The sequence below is a fragment of the Cervus elaphus genome, chromosome 5, assembly GCF_910594005.1.
Source record: "Cervus elaphus chromosome 5, mCerEla1.1, whole genome shotgun sequence".
NCBI lineage: Eukaryota > Metazoa > Chordata > Mammalia > Artiodactyla > Cervidae > Cervus > Cervus elaphus.
Genome location: NC_057819.1, coordinates 17,287,691 through 17,304,710, shown reverse-complemented (window position 1 = coordinate 17,304,710; position 17,020 = coordinate 17,287,691). Strand labels below are relative to the sequence as shown.

Genomic DNA, 17,020 nt, shown 5'->3' with positions numbered 1-17,020 from the left:
ATAGTTAGCACGATCCCTGGCCTGACCTACTAGGTACCAGTAGCACCTCCAACTGGTGACCACCAAAATGTCTCCAGACATTCCCAGATGTCCCCTTGGGGCCAAAATTCCCCGCAGTGGCAGTTGCTGATTTTTGTGAAACTGTATATGCCATATGCATCCCACTATATGTATATAATATATGAGGTCTCATGTGAACTTTTTTTTAATAGCATATTACAGTAGCAGATAACATTTAATGGTGTGCCAGGTACTAACTTGAGTGCTTTATTAATACATACTTTATCTCTGTGTAGTAGTAACAACAACTTTTTGAGACAGGTACTATAATTTTTCCCATTTTATGGAGGAGGAATCTGAGGCTCAGAGAGAGTCAGTTGCTCAGGATCTCACATGTAAATAAGTGGCAGAGCTAGACTTTGAGTCCAGGCAATCTGATTCCAGAGCCAACACTCAATCTCTACTAAACCCTCTCTAATATGCAGCAACTGGCCTTCTCTGGTGACTCAGATGGTAAAGAATCTGCCTGCAATGTGGGAGACATGGGTTCAATCCCTGGGTTGCGAAGATTCCTTGAAGAAGGGAATGGCAACCCACTCCAGTATTCTTGCCTGGAGAATCCCATGGACTTAGGAGCCTGGTCCATTGGGTTGCAAAGAGTCAGACACAACTGAGCAACTAACACTTTCACTTTTTCACAGTGTGCATGTTTATGAAAGTATAATTTAGGTAGGACATCTACATTATACATACCGATCTCATTCTGAGAGGCAGAGAGAGAGAAGATGAATATTGTTTACGGTGGAGAAGGAAGATGCCAGTTCCAGAGAACTAGAATTATTCATTAGAGATGGGCAAAACGGGCTTGTTACAGTACTCTGTAGCTGCCAAATGCTATGCCTGCCACTTGTGTTCCCCTATTTTCTGATTCATCCAGTTTATTCATCCTTTCAACTTATATTTCTTTTCTGATTTTTGGCCTTGTCACACACCTTGCAGGATCTCTGTTTCCTGACCAGGGATTGAACCAGGGCCATAGCAGTGAAAGCGGGGAATCCTAACTGTTAGGTGCACATGAAGTAAAAAGAAGTGTTATTCGTTCAGTCATGTCTGACTCTTTGCAACCCTATGGATTGTAACCCACCAGGCTCCACTGACCATGGAATTCTCCAGGCAAGAATACTGAAGTGGGTAGCCATTCCCTTCTCTAAGGGATCTCCCCGACCCAGGGATCAAACCCAGGTCTCCTGCATTGCAGGCAGATTGTTTACTGTCTGAGGCACTAGGGAAGCCAAGGGAATTCCTCCAACTCATGTTTTTACTGAGCACCTGCTGTGTGTCTAGATATTTTGCCAGGTCCTAGGGGATGGATAGACATGAAAATGAAATAAGACAGGCCTTTCCTTAATGGGTTTACATGGAGAGGAGTAGGTAGAGTCAAAAAGAGGAACTGTGATGGGGTAAGTCGTCTAGTGAAGGTATGGATAAGAAGCAGTGAAAATGGAAAAAAAAATTAGTACCAGAGTCTTCCAGGAAAAGAAAGACTAGCCTCTTTAGAGGAGATAAAGCTGATGCTGTGATGTAAAAATGAGTGGAAATTTACTAGCAAATAAAGCAGACTTCCTATAGCTCAAATGGTGACGAATCTGCCTGCGATGCAGGAGACGAGGGTTCGATCCCTGGGTTGGGAAGTTCCTCTGGAGAAGAGATTGGCAACCCACTCCAGTATTCTTGCCTGGAGAATTCCATTGACAGAGAAGCCTGGAGGGCTACAGTCCGTGGGGTCACAAATACTCAGACACGACTGAGCAACTAACACACACAAAGCAGGCAGAGGCGTTCCAGTCAGTGAGCAGGTACCATGGAGTTACCAGGATGTATGGTATGAGAAATCACAGCCTTCTCCTGCTCTGAAGAGAGCAATGGGAAGTGAGAACAGACCATCATCTCTAGTTGGAAGGAAGCAGCAGCTAGTTGTGGGAGCAGTGCCCACTCATCCATTAGCTGGAGTATGAGGAGGACAGTGTCTTCAGTGAGAATAAAAGTCACCCCTTCAGTATGAAAGTCAGCCTTTTTCATCTCTGTTAAGCCCTCGCACAGAACTTGTTGACACTTTTTGGAGCCTATAAATAAATTTCTCCTTCCGTCACTAACTTTGGCCTTGGCATAGGAACATAAGTAAAACCCAAAATGCAAATCAATCTACCTTTTTCATTTCAGCATTCATGCCCCAATCCAGCAAATTTCCAATTACATAAGAAACACGTTGTATCATCTTGAGCATTTACTTCCTAAGCCTTCTTTCTTTAGATTCGTACATACTTTATTTAGTCCTTCTGGTGGCACTGAGGTGACTCCCATGAACGTGCAGGCGTCTTACCAACCTGTTTTGCTCTAACTTGCTTCTTAGCTTTTAACCATAGACATCACATGAGAAACTTCAAGATTTTCAAGTGGAACTGACTGCGAGTAGAGTTTGTTGTTGTTTTTGTCCTTTTTCCCAGGTTTTTATTTCAGACCTAAAAAACATGGAAAGACGAGTACAAGGATCTCTCATACACCTTTCATCATGTGCCTTTCACTAATTATTAACATTTGCCACATTTATGTCTATTCATGTGGAAATGTTTGTGTATCTATATATACATGTACCTGTTGTGTGTATGTTTTTGTTTCCCCTGAACTTGTTGAAAGTAAGTTTAGAAAAGAGGCGGTGATGATCAGAAGGTCATCGCCCTGCTCTGTAGGAGGGATGATAGTGTGGCGGCATCGTGAGCGCTAGGAGGAGGTGAATACAGGGCACCCTGAGACAGTACAGCAGAGACTGCTCATCTGCCTCTTCTGGTGGCTGGAAGAGGTTCCATGAAGGAAGTGACAGGCAGGCTACAGCCTGAGGGACAGTGGGCAGTTATCCAGGGAAACAGCATATGCTAAGGCCTGGCCACAGGAGGAGTGCATCATGTGTTCAGTGAAGCTGCTGTGGACATGAGTGTCGAGATCACCGAGGCTAAGGTGAAATACAAAGGAGAGCTGCTGCCCAGAGGGGAGAAGTTCTCAGAGGGCCTTTTCAGGCAGCTTAAGGAGCTGAGAGTTTATTGTGAAGACAATGGGGAGTCACTGGAGATTTTAAATGGGGGCAGGACATGATCAAATTTGCCATTTTGACTGACGAGGCAAGGGGACCCACTTAGGAGGCTGCTGCAAAGGTCTGTGGGTGAGATCATGCAGTGGGAGTGGAGAGAGTAGACGGAGAGCTTTGGGAGGAATGACCGGTCACACTGAGCACCAGAATGGAGGTGTCTGGCTGGAAGACTGAGGGGTGAATCCAGTTTTCTAGCTTGGGTAGCTGGGGGAACAGGGAAGCCCTTTCCTGAGCCAAGGACCTTAGGAAAGGAGTTGTCATGGGGGGCAGAGACACTGAGTTCAGCTCTGGTTATGTCTGAAATCTGGTTGGGAGTCACAGTAGACATGCTGGTGGCGCCCTGAGAGCCAGGACGGAGGTCTCCTTGGAGGCAGTGACGGCTAACCATGTCCTGTCTCTGCTTCACAGCCTTGGCCCCAACATGTGCCTAAGGCGGCTTCTGCAGTCCTCCCAGCTCCAGCGGGCTTGGAGGGCGGCCTTCCTGAAACATGTCCAGGGCAGGCACCTGGGAGCCCGGAGATGGACGCATTCTGGAGGTGGCCCCTACAGAGCAGTGATTTTTGACATGGGCGGAGTTCTGCTTCCTTCTCCAGGGAGCGTGGCCACAGGTGAGCTCTTCATTCTCCTTCACCTTTGGAGACTGGTGTGCGTGGGGGTGGGGGAAAGGAGGGTGTTGAGGGGAGATGACAGTGTGTCTCAGTGGGTGCTATTCTTGCTCTTGAATCAAATTTCAAGCAACAGTTAGTGCTGCTGAGGATCTTGGGCAAATGATTTCACTTCTCTGAGTCAGTTTCCTCATCGTTAGATTAATGCTAATGATAGTGCATACCTCTTTGGGGTTTGGGGACCATTAAGTGAGATCATTCATAGAAAGCATTTGATTAGCAGAATGAGTGCTTGGCTCATCTGAAATTCTCAATAAATGATGAGCTGTCATTGTTATTGTTACGGGTAGAATTTAATTACCTTCCCCTGAGAACTGCTTCTGAATGTTGTAATCTTCCCTCCCTGATTTGATCAAAGTCTTTCCTGTTCTATCAACCTCCCTCTACACCTGCTTTTGTTACTATAAAATCAGACCTCTAGGTTCTGATCATTTCTTTATCTGCCCTTCCTAACAGAACAGTGACTGAAGAAGGCAGAAGTTGATTTATTTTGTATATGAAAGCTAGGTATGTGGTCTGGGCTAGTATGTTGCTGTGTGATATCAGAGCCGTGGGCTCTTTCTGTAGTGTCATTCTGCTATGGGTATTGTTCATTTCCAGTCTTACCTTATGGTCTCTGCTGGCTGCTTCATCTTCTGCTGTCACATTATCATTCCAGCCAGCAGGAATCGAGAAGGACCTTTCTTTTTAACTACTGCTGGCTGGTTGGGCAGTTCTCCATGCTAAGTCAACCTAAGTTCAGTTTTTCTGTGACCTTGGTCAAAAAATTACCTGGGTATACAAACTGCTAAGGTGAGCCTTTTTTGTTTTCTTTTAATTTTTTCAACTCTGAGCTGAGCCCTCAGCTTTTCTTTTCCTCCACTCATATTCCTCTTGCATTTACGCCTGTTCCACACTCCCCGAGTCATCGTACTTCCCTCCCCCAGTCCTTCCTGCTTGGAAACATAAAGATCACTGGGCAGGAGTTGTCTTGACTTTCTTCAGAATATCTTGAAAAGCTACTTGCTTCTTTCCACTCCCACGGCCTCTACCCAAGTTTAAATCCCCGACTTGTCCTACCTTTGAAATCATATCAGCTACCTGCATCCTCTCTGTGACTCTGGTCCTTTGGGTTTTTTGCACCACCCTCCACACAGCCCCCAGAATTAGTTTTCTAAAACACGGATCTGGGATTTCCCTCACTGTCCAGTGGTTAGGACTCCATGCTTTCACTGCAGGGGGTGAGACTTTGATCCCTGATCAGGGAACCAAGATCCCACATGCTGCCAAAAAAAACCCCACACATACACACATCTTATCCCTTCACTCTCCTGCTTCAAATCCTTGAGTGCCTGCACTCTGTCTCTTAGATTAAGTTGGGAAGCTTTTGTCTGACATTAGGGGCCTCTTACAATTAGCCCACATACCTTTGTGCCACACAACTTCCCACATGTGCCCACATCTCAGCTTCGTAGACCACTTGATGTTCTTTAAACACATCTGCACCCCTGCACCTTGGCAAGTTCTGTTCCACCTCCTGGCAGCTACCCTCCTCTGGGTCCTCAAATCCTACCTATACTTTAACAACAAGTTAAATGGTATGGTGTTCAGCATGGTGCCTGAAATCTTTGAGCCCTCAGTAAATCAGATGATGGTTGTTATTATTGACTTCTCTTCTGTCAAGACTCCTCTGACCTCCTTCCCTGGCAGAATGTCCCTGGATAGCAGCTTTCCAGTTGAGCTTAACACCAAGGGGTGTTTTAGCTGGCTATGGGATGTGTTCCTATCTCCCCTGTGGGGCAGTTAGAATTGGGGACCATGGGTCTGAGATGTGTTAACTTCACTTTTCCAGTGTCAGCTCAGAGCTGGTTCAGGTGTTCATTCAGTAAAGGTTTGTTGGATGGATAAAGAAGGAAATAATAATACCTTCAACTTTCTCCTTATTGTTTTTCTTGACTGGAACTCTTAATGTTATTTATTCATTAAAAAGACCTATGGGTTCTCTGAGATCTGCTCTTACTAAAGTGGATCAGTGATGAAAGTAGCCAAATCTGAGCATCAGAAGACCACCCGGTGTACCTGATGCATGATCTCTGTAGTTCTGAGAAGCAAAAAAATTTAAAATAAGGGGTGTGTGTGTGTGTGTGTGTGTGTGTGTTTGGGGGTGTGTGTGTAAAGGTGACTGGATAATTAAGGGGCTTATTGATGGGTAAGTGAGAGTTGGTTGTGGGTGTACATGTATGAAAGGCTGATCAGTTCTGAGCAATGATGAAAAGTTTTTACTGCAGAACTTTATATAACTATGAAGGTTTCTACACTTGATCTGAGCTCAAAAAAAAAAAAAAAAAAAAGACCTATGGGACTTTCCTGGTGGTTAGTGGTAGTTAATAATCTTCCTTGAAATGCAGGAGATTTGGGTTTGATCTCAGTCAGGGAACTAAGACCCCACATGCCTCAGGGCAACTAACCCCAAGTGCCGCAACAGAGATCCGCCCGCCACAAGTAAGACATGATGCAGTCAATAATAAATAAATAAATATTAAAAAACTGCCATCCCAGATAAAACAAAATGACCTATATAAAGGGTCACTGGAGCAGCAAGTACTAGAATTCAGGCATACTTTTTTTACACTTAAGCCAGAGGTCAGTCAGTCAGCTACAGCCTGTGGACCAAATCTGGCTTGTTGTATGGTTTTGTATAGTTCATCAGCCAAGAATGGTTTTTATGTTTTGAAATAATTTAAAAAGTCAAAACAAGAATATTATTCTGTGGCATGTGGAAATTATACAAAATTCTAATTTCAGTATTCATAAAAATGAAATTGTATTGGAACACAGCCATGTTCATTCATTTACATAGTGTCCATCTGTGGCCCTTCTCAGAAAGTTTGCAAGGCCCTGATTTCAGCTATTAGTTTACTATAAAATCAGTGTACACAAAAAATTAATAAGAGTATACAGGCCAAACATTTTAGCATAGCATTCAGGGAGTGTCATATGATCAGATTGCTTAATTTTTGTCAGCGTGACGGATAAAAGGCTATGTCTGTGTGTTTTTCTTCCTCTGTATGTTATTTTTTTTTGTATGTTATTTTAATTTCAGGTTGAATGCTTTTTTTGTGTATTAGTTGGTCAGTTTTCCCTTTCTGTGAATTGCTCATTTTTATTATTGATTTGCAATAATAAACTTTTGTCATATCACATGCAAATATTTCTCTATTCTGGGACTTGTCTTTTATTTTATGATAATGTTTTTGCTGTACAAGAGTTTTCATTTTTGATATCAAGAAAATCATTTGTGTTTTTTTCTATGTCTTGAGTTTTATGAGTCTTGGCTAAGAAAATCTATTCAAATAAAGATGTTCTGTATTGTTTTGGAATTTTTTTCCGATTTGGGTATTTAATTTGTTGGGAATTTTTGTGGTGGTATGATAAAGAGATTTAATTAAATTTTTTCCTTATAGAAACTCAGTTATGGCAGTCTCATTTATTGAATAGTCAGTTCTAAAAGTATATAAACTATGAAGATAAATTTCCTGCTTGCTCCTCCACTACTTTTCAGTCAGTTCCAGACTTCATTAGTTATCACTGTGAAAAGTTTATATGTCAAAAAATTTCATTTATGTATTTGAGAATGGGTGTGTGTGTGTGTGTGTGTGTGTAAAACATGCATACCAAAACTGAATCGTACTGTACAAACTGTTCTGTACATTTTCTTTTTTCTTTTGACTCAGTATAATATCTTTGCAAGTCTTCCACATCAGTAGGGGTCTAGTTCACATCGGTTTAGTTCAGGGATTAGCAAACTCTTTCTGTCAAGGACTAGATAGACTTTCAGGGCCATAATGGCTCTATCACAACTATTCAGCTCTAGTGTTAGAACCAGAAACAGCCCTGGACAGTAGTAAACAAGTAGGTGTGGTTGTGTTCCAATAAAACTTTTATTTACAAAAAAACAGGTGGGAGACAGATTTGGCCCCCAGGCCATAATGTTCTGACCTTTGACCTAGTTTTTACATTTTAACATCTACATGGTATTCCATTATATGGGTGTATCATGGTTGATTTAACCAGCCCTTTATTAACATACATGTAAGTTTCTAGTTTTTGTTATAAGCAGTTCTGCCCAATAGCCATGTACATAATTTTTGCTTACTTTTATAAATACATCTGTGGGAGAAATTCCTGAAAGCAGAATTACCACATCAAATGTAAATGTACATTTAAAATATTATATTCAGGACTTCCCTAGTGGTCTGGTGGCTAAGACTCTGCGCTACCGACGCAGGGGACTCAGGTTCGATCCCTGGTCAGGGAACTAGATCCCATATGCCACAACTAAGAGTTGACCTGTTAAAATTAATCCTGCCTGCCACAATGAAGATCCTGTGTGCCACAATTAAGACCTGGCGTGAATAAATAAATATTTAAAAATAAAATGTTGCACTCCATAGAGGTTGTGCTTATTTACACCCCCATCAGCAGCATAGGAAAGTGCCCCTTTCCTTGCATGCTTGCCAACTCTTAAGATCCTAAAAATTGCTCTAACTTTAGTTCTAAAATTAAAGAGGTATTATTATTTGGATTGAGTTTTATAAGCTATGCTGTTCTCAAAAGACATTCTGAGTTGGTCACATTGGTGATTTCTGAAGAATGGGATTGCTTTGTCATTTTACTTTCTTTTTTAAACCTTTCTATATTGTCTGAAATATTTTCAATGCAAGGCACTGCTTTATCAAAAGAAAATGTATAAAGTGTACTAGGTCTTAGATATCATTATGAATGCTATATATATTTTTGCCCTATAGCAGCTGTATTGTAGAAACATCTTTGTTTAAAAAAAAAAAGCAATTCCTATACAAATGCTCACAATAGAAACAATACTGATTCACCACCCACTGCCTTAGCTCTCTGTGGCCCAAAATTTTCTTCTTTTTTCTACAAAACAACACCCCCAAGTGAATGTTTCAGTGTACCGGCTACACTGCCCTGAAGGATTACTACAGCCTACGAAATGAAGGGCTTGTTTTGGAGTGCTGTCAAAATCTGGTTTATTCCCTGATGTACTTCCTTACCACGTGCCAGGACCATGTGAGTGACCTAATATATATGAACCAGCCAGTAAGAGACCAGGGAAGAAAATTCATAATGTAGTGTCCAGCATCATTTCAAGCTGGTGGCATGGACTGATGCTTGGCAGCAGTGTCCCCTCAGTCACACATATTGTTACTGCTGTTCCCTAGGAGGTCTAAAGCTGAGATTTTCCATTTCCTGAATTTCTCTGAATTCCCAATAGAACCCACGTGGCACCACAGTGATGCCACAGAACCTATATGGTAATTACCCTGCTCCCCAGACTTCAGCTGTTTGTCCATATATCGTTTCACTTACCATGTGTTTTACTTTTGGTAGAATGGGAGGTACAGAATCATATCCCTTCTGGAACTATAGTGAAGGCCTTGATCTCAGGTGGCGAAAATGGGCCCTGGATGAAATTTATGAGAGCAGAGATAACAACAGAAGATTTCTTACAAGAATTTGAGAGACTTTGCTCTGAAATTGTGAGTGATAAACATACTTTCCATATTATTTTTGTCTAGAATAGTGGATGCAACACTCATCCGTTAAATTGGTTAAACTAAAAATAAAGAAGAGAAAACCTGACAACCCCTTATAAGATTTTAAGCTATTTCTTCCATCCCTAGGTACGCAGTTTTAACTGCATGAGGAAAAATAAAAATATTATACACTCAGCCCCTCTACCAGCTATTGTTTATATGAAGCTGGAATTGTTACATAATGGTTTTGATCAGAAAGCTTGTTTAACGCAGTGACAACATTGAGCCTTTCTCTGGACTATGCATTGTTCTAAGCTCTTTGTATTAACTCACATACTTTCTCAATAACCCTGCTAAAATATAATTTAAAATATAGTCAAGTTCTGTGGATGGATGGTGGGCTTGATTGCACAACAATGAATGTATTTAATGTCACTCAGAGGGCTTAAAATAGTAAATTTGATGTTATGTGTTTTTACAATTTAAATATTTAAATAAGCTTGTATTTAAATATATAAATATACATAGAAAACCTTATGCCAAGTGATAGAACGAAGCCAGTACAAAAAGACCATGTAATATACAGTTCTACTTACATGAAGTATCCAGAACGGGTAAATCTTTAGAAACAGAAAGTAGAGTTGTTATTTTCTAGGTCTAGGAGTATTGGGGTGGTGGGGGCACCAAATGGGTAGTGACTGCTAATGGATATGGGTTTCTTTTTAGGGTGATGAAAATGTTCTAAAACTGACTGTGGTGATGGTTGTATAACTTTATGAATATATTAAGAAGCACTGAATTTTACAGACAGTTTAAGTGGGTCAGCTGTGTGATACGTGAATTGTATTTCAATAAAGCTGTTGGGAAAGATGAGGACAGGAGGAGAAGGGGACAACAGAAGTTGAGATGGTTGGATGGCATCACTGCCTCAATGGACATGAGTTTGAGCAAACTCCAGGAGATAGAAAAGGACAGGAAAGCTTGGCATGCTGCAGTCCATGGGGTCACAGAGAATTGGATATGACTGAGTAACTTAACAACAACATGAAACTGTTGTGAAATGTGTGTGTGTCTATGTATAAAATAGCAGACTTGCCACTGCAGATTTTGAAATATGATAAAATAAGAGTTTTCAAAACCCAAACAGATAGAATTTGGAAACGCGAAAAGTGATCAGAAATTGACCTTCAAAAAAAAAAAGAAAGAAATTGACCTTCAGTGCATAATGGTGAAGCTCAGGCAATGCAGAATCATCAAATATCTTCTGAATTCCCAAAAGGAATCAAATAAAAATTAAATTACATCTGCTTAATTCACTTTTAGAGTTTAATGTATCTTCTTAGAGTCTTCTGAATCTTTTTAAAAATTGACAGTGAGTGAGTGAAATGAAGAACTCAGTTAGGGACTTCCCTGATGGCCCAGTAATAGGGAATCTGCCTAGCAACATGGGATGCAGGTTTGATCCCTGGTCCCAGAAGAGATTCCACATGCTGCAGGGCAATTAAGCCCGCACCCCACAACTAGACTCAATGCAGCCAAATAAATAAATAAATACTTATTTTACAAAACTCATTTAACTGGAATGTTGATGTAAATAGCTCCATCCCCTAATGACTCATGTTTTACAACCTTATATGCAAAGTTCTGCACCAGGGCTGAAAGAGAAAATTCCTTTTGGCAGCAAGCCAGAGGCCTGGGGTAGTGACAGGAAGCCTGGAATATGTGTTTTTCTGTGTTGGTGATAAGCTGTTCTTACTCTTAATGATGGCTGGTTCTCTTCTCTCCCTACCTCCAATCTTAGTCAAAGACCTCCGTGCCCGTGGACTCCTTTTTCTCTCTGCTGACCAGTGAGCGAGTGACGAAGCAGTTCCCAGTGATGACTGAGGCCATAATTCAGATTTGGGCTAAAGGCCTTCAGACTTCAGTCTTGAGCAATAATTTTTATCTTCCCAATGGGAAGAGCTTTTTGCCCCTGGACTGGAAACAGTTTGATGTGGTAAGCTGACAGGGATCCAGAACTATCTGAATCAAGTCTCTGTCTTTACTTTAGGATGCAACATTAATGCTACCTCTCAGTAGGTCTTGAGTGGATGGGATGGTTATTCACACAGTTGACTGAGTTAGGATTAGACATGATAGGTGGGAAAGAGGACTTGCAAAGTATCCCTGAGCTGTGAGCAAGGTTATTTATGTGCTTTGATAACTGGGTGAAACCTCAGCTTCAGAGACTCCCTTTCATTCTGGACTTGAACCTTAGTCATTAGATAACACATGCACTTTATCAGCCCTCACCCTTTGACCTTTTCAAAGATCAACCCCCTTGCCCTCTATTTCTGTGGCATTAATCCTTAGATCAGTGCTGTGCAAACAAACTTACTGCAGAAAAGGAAATGTCTAGTATGGTTGCTACTATCATACATGACTGTTAAACGCTTGAAAGGTGGCTAGTGGCCCTGAGGAGCTGAATCCTATTTCATTGCAATTCAAATGTAAATCATCCCACCATATGGGACAGTGCATAAAGGGCTCGACTGTCAAAGTATCTGAGAAGACTCTGAGTCAGGAGATGGTCTTCTGTGCTGCCAGGAGGTTACTTCTGTGAAAGAATCTCCATTTTCCTTAAGGGAAGTATATGATTATTCTGGGACAAGTAGGAATTATTGATAGATGACGGGCTTAAACGTCATTCAGTCAGAAAACACATTCTTACACAGCAGTGACTGTGTGCTGGGCACTGGCTAGGTGTGAAAGGCTACTGTGTTCAATGTGACTGACATAAGCCCTGCCCTCTGGAATATATGTTTGCCACATTTTAGGTGGTCGGTTGCCACATGTGGCTAGTGGCTACTATGGCGGACTGGGCAGTATAGCATTTCCATGATTATAGAAAAAGTTCTGTTGGATAGTGCTGTTTTAGAACATGAAATCTAGTCGAATGACAGGCAGATAATTCAGAGCACAAATATGGGAAATTAAGCACCCCACCTAATACTCTTTTTCACTTCCCACTTCATTCCTCCTTGAGCACAGCCTGCAGAAATAGAGTCTCTTCCCTGTACATCCCTGCCTGGCTCCTTACCCACTTCAATTCTTGGTTTCCTAGCTTGTCCACGGCACAACCCTCCTACAAGCACCCTTCCCTTTAGGGGCTCAGGGACCTCAGTCAGATTTGAACCCTGTCTCTGCAGCTTGCTATGGGCAGTAGATTTGATTCCCTGAACTGCAGTTTCTTCATCTGTAGTTCATAAGCAGCAGTTTTGTTTAGGGTGGCTGTGTGGATCCCACAGCATAATATATGCAAAGCACTTTACAGAGTGCCTGGTAGGTAGGTAAGTATTCAATACACTGTGATTATTTTCAGAGATTGCTCCCCTCCAGTGCGGCTATGGGGATAAATAAGTTGGCCAGGCTCACACTGGGCCTTTCTACTATTTAAGGACTTGTGAGCTTCTTTAACACAATGGACTTCATTCAGACTTCACAGACGCCCTGGCATGTGCTTTCCAGCAGCTTTTCTGATGAGTTTTCATAATTTTGTTCTGCAAGAGACCTAGAGTGTTGAAAATCCTTTTTCTCAAGAGCATGGTTAATGTTCTTGTTTTCTAAAGCTATAAGACAAAAAAAATTTTTTTTCGATGGGGGTAAAGATAGTGTAACCACTCCTATGATCTGTGTCATCACTGGGGGCTGTTCCTGACCTCCCCAATGTTATAGGAATATATATGTGTATATATATATATATATATGTGTATATATATATATGTATATATATATATATATATATAGCTCTGCTGAGGCATATATGACATTCAAAAATTTTTTCATCCATTTTCTTTCTTTTCTTAAAAAAATATAATGTTATTTATTTATTTTTGGCTGTGCTGGGTCTTTTTCGCCATGTGGGCTTTTCTCTAGTTATGACTGGGGCGGGGGATGCTCCTTGAGGTATGGGGAGCAGGTGGTGGTGCTGCCGCTGGTTCTCATTGCGGCAGCTTCTGTTGTTGCAGAGCATGGGTGCCAGGGCTGTGGCACAGGGCTTAGTTTCTCTGGGGCACGTGGGATCATCCCAGATCAGGGATTGAATCCATGTCTCTGGCATTGACAAGTGGATTCTATACCACTGAGCCACCAAGGAAGCCCCATTTTCTCCCCCACCCCATTTTCTTTTAATTAAAAAAATTGAGGGGGACTTCCCTGGTGGTCCAGTGGCTAAGATTCCACCCTCCCAATGCAGGGGGCCTGGGTTGGATTTCTGCTCATGGAACCAGATCCTACATTGCCACAAAGAGTTCATATGACACAACTGAAAAAAAAAAAAAAAGATCCTGGGTGCTACAGCTAAGACCTGGTGCAGCCAAAGAAATAAAAATAAATATTTTTTAAAATTCAACATTTTTTTATTGTGAAAGAACATAAGATTTACCATCCTAGCAATTTTTAACTACAGAGTTCAATTAGTGTTAAGTATATTCGCATTGTGATGAAACTCATCTCCAGAACTTTTTCATCTTGCAAAACAGAACAAAGGGAAGGCCAGGGATCTCATCCAATTTAAACCTCAAGAGTTTTTTTTCACTTCCCCACATGTAATCACCTATGGAAAGAGGTGTCTGTTCATCAGACGTGGCCCAGAGCCCCTGCATTTGCTCCCCTTTCTCCTCTTCTCTCAGCGGCTACAGCTGTGCTCCTTTCCTGCCAGGTCGGCTGTTGATTAGAAACACTTGGCTTCTCCATGGCCCACGGTGGACATTTTCTTTAGAAGGAGTGGTCTTTGTCTTTTTTTTTTTTTTTCTCATTCAAGTTATAAGGAGATGGGGAAGGGTAAGTAGAGAGGTCCAGTTTTTTCAGGACATTTATTTACTTGAAAGAGCAGTACTCCAACCTTGAACAGTGGGAATTTGGAGGAGAGGGAGGGGCCCTCAGGTTTGTCCTTGATCTTGGAGAGCAAGGGTCAATTCAGGAGTGAGTGAGGGATTTAGTTCTATTCTTCGGACAGACCAGAGGGTATTGGTTACAGGCCTCTATGGCTGTTTTAGACCTACTCACAGGAGATCAAGCCCTGGGGACAATGTCAGAGGACTTCCAAGGGTTGCTGGATCAGAGGTAGCCTGACACTGAGACAGCTTTTCAGGGTTCTCCTGAACCCTCAGCTGCTGCTCACCAGTTCTGGACTGGATACAGTTTGAGGCAAGGCTGTCAGGATAGAGGAGGCTCTTTGCATGAAAGGAACTGTGCCTTCCAATGTAGGGGGTATGACTTCCATCCCTGGTCAGGGAGCTAAGATCCAACATGCCTCTTGGCCCAGAAACCAGAACATAAAATAGAAGCAATGTTGTAACAAAGTCAATGAAGACTTAAAAAATGGTTCACATCAAAAAAAGTCTTTTTAAAAAGTTCTTTTAAAAAGAAAGAAAGGAACCATGTTTCTGCCACTGAGGATCTCTTTGGTGTCAGCCCTTCTGTGGGATTTATCTGTCTAGGTTGAGTATAGCTGTTTGTTTTTCACTTCTGAAATATGGACATTAAAGTCTTGTTTCTTTTATAACAGTAAACATTGCTTTCTTTTTGAAAAAACCGTAAAATACTTTCCCTAAATCCAAAATGTGCAGCTTTTCTTTTGTCCTGTGCAGCCACAATACCTAGTTTTGGAACACCTTCCAGTTTCACTAAGTTTCCCAGCTACTGTTAAGATGGGTAAGATGGAAAAAAAAAAAAAGATGGGTAAGATGGCTATCAGTGTTTTCAGTTTCCTGACGATGAACCTGCAGTCCCTCATGGCCTCACTGCTGGTACAAGGTCACTCACCATGTCTGAACCAGAACTTTGGTTTTCTGAGTCTTCCCTCAGGTTGCATCCCAGTATTTCCAAATCATTCCAGTTAAAAAAGCAACATCATTTTATATCATGACACTCTTAAGTTATTTGTTATAACAAACCTCCACTGTCTTTTTTCTGCTCTTCTTTTCAAAAAAACATACCAGGGTATACACGGGAACACCAATTTTAGGGACATTTATCTCTCCTTCCTGCCCCTCCCTCAGGTAGTAGAATCCTGCATGGAAGGTGTCTGCAAGCCAGACCCCAGGATGTATAAGCTGTGCTTGGAGCGGCTTAGCCGGCAGCCTTCTGAGTCCATCTTTCTTGATGATCTTGGACCAAATCTAAAAGCAGCTGCCAGCCTTGGTATTCACACCATTAAGGTAATGGTCACTGTTTTTTGAACCCCTCTGTGCTTTAGGCACTAGTGTAAGCATGCTTCAGACAATAGTGTAAGTATTTCTTTTTAAAAATTTTTTATTTATTTTATTTTTGGCTGTGCTGAGTCTTTGTTGCTGTATGTGGGCTTTCTCTAGTTGCAGCGAGAAGGGCTAATCTTCATTGCCACGCAGGGGCTTCTGATTGCTGTGACTTCTCCTGTTGTGGAGCATGGGGTCTAGGCACGCAGGCTTTGGTTGCTACAGCATATGGGCTCAGTAGTTGTGGCTCCCCGGCTCTAGAACACAAGCTCAGTAGTTGTGCCACACCAGCTTAGTTGCTCTAAGGCATGTGGAATCCTCCCTGACCAGGGATCGAACCTGTGTCCCCTGTATTGGCAGGCAGATTCTTATCCATCGTACCACCAGGGAGGTCCTAGTGTAAGCATTTCTGTGCAGTCCTCTTACACTCAAGAGTCAGAGTTGCTTCTGGTAGTTTTTGCCCTTGCTGCCACAGTCTTTTTACCTTTTAATTATGAAATTTAGGTGATTAGTCACTTGTATTTTCAATAAGAAGGTAAGACACACACATACTAAGAAGGCAGTCAAGAAAAAGTCACACAGGGAGGTGAATGGCAGACTTAAGATGGTTCAGATGACAGGCTGAACTGGTAATGATGTTTTGCGTGGGGACCCAGAAGCTACCAGCACCTGGACCACCCCAGTGCTTTGAAGCAGGAGAAACCGTGTGAGAAGGGGTCTCCATCCAGCTTTCTACGTTTGGGTTTTCATTATTAACTGGATCGTAGGGACAGAGTGGACTCTACAGTACAATATTCTGCCCTCCTGGCAAAAGGGAGTATCATGGACATTTAACCCTCACTCTTCCCAGCAGATAGGAAAGATTAACGTGGTTAGGTAGTAAATAGAAGAAGGAAACTTATTCTGAGGCTTTGTCATCAGCTGACTTTCTGGCTCCCAGGTCTTTGCTCAGGCTATTTAAAAATATTTCTCTCTAAAAAAGTACCCTCTTAGAGAAAAGGCAGGAGGAGCGGTTAGGGTTGTCTGGGGATCCAAGCTCAATATTCTCTTTGAAACCAGGTTCATGACCCAGAGACTGCAGTAAAGGAATTGGAAACTCTTTTGGGATTTCCACTGAGAATGGCTGTTCCAAACATTCGCCTTGTGAGAAAGACTATGGAAATTCCCAAAGACTCCTTGGAGAAATACCTCAAAGACTTACTGGGGACCCAACCCACAGGTAGTTAAGTCTCTGCATTTTGGTAGAGGCTAGGCTTTCAGCCTGGCTCTCATTTTCTATCCTAGTGGAATGTGCTGGAGATAAAGATGCCATGTGGTGAAGAAAATAGCCCTTGGGCCCTGCAGACCTGGGTGCTGCTCTGTTTTGCTTGGGAGGAAGCACCAACCTCCTTTTCTATGGGTCCCCAGAGCGTACGTGGCCCTTGTTCCATGTGAGACTGT

The 17,020-nt window shown here is 42.1% G+C and overlaps 1 protein-coding gene and 2 non-coding genes across 7 annotated transcripts in view; all 3 read left to right on the top strand.

Moving 5' to 3' along the window:
- LOC122693886 (acyl-CoA dehydrogenase family member 10-like) overlaps positions 1-17,020 on the top strand; it is a 37,332-nt gene that overhangs the window by 1,059 nt on the left and 19,253 nt on the right. For 4 of the 5 annotated variants that reach the window (XM_043901832.1, XM_043901830.1, XM_043901829.1 and 1 more), the window contains exons 2-6: positions 3,551-3,750; positions 9,199-9,347; positions 11,146-11,340; positions 15,386-15,544; positions 16,640-16,799. In XM_043901832.1, the coding sequence (XP_043757767.1) occupies positions 3,564-3,750; positions 9,199-9,347; positions 11,146-11,340; positions 15,386-15,544; positions 16,640-16,799 (850 nt within the window). In that variant the 5' untranslated portion in view covers positions 3,551-3,563. Of the gene's footprint in view, positions 1-2,533; positions 2,789-3,550; positions 3,751-9,198; positions 9,348-11,145; positions 11,341-15,385; positions 15,545-16,639; positions 16,800-17,020 lie in introns of those variants that run through there. The other variant, XM_043901831.1, reaches the window with a different exon arrangement.
- LOC122695910 lies at positions 5,814-5,893 on the top strand. Its single transcript, XR_006341643.1, has one exon. It is a non-coding gene; the product is annotated as a small nucleolar RNA U2-19 (small nucleolar RNA).
- LOC122695906 lies at positions 6,047-6,118 on the top strand. Its single transcript, XR_006341642.1, has one exon. It is a non-coding gene; the product is annotated as a small nucleolar RNA U2-30 (small nucleolar RNA).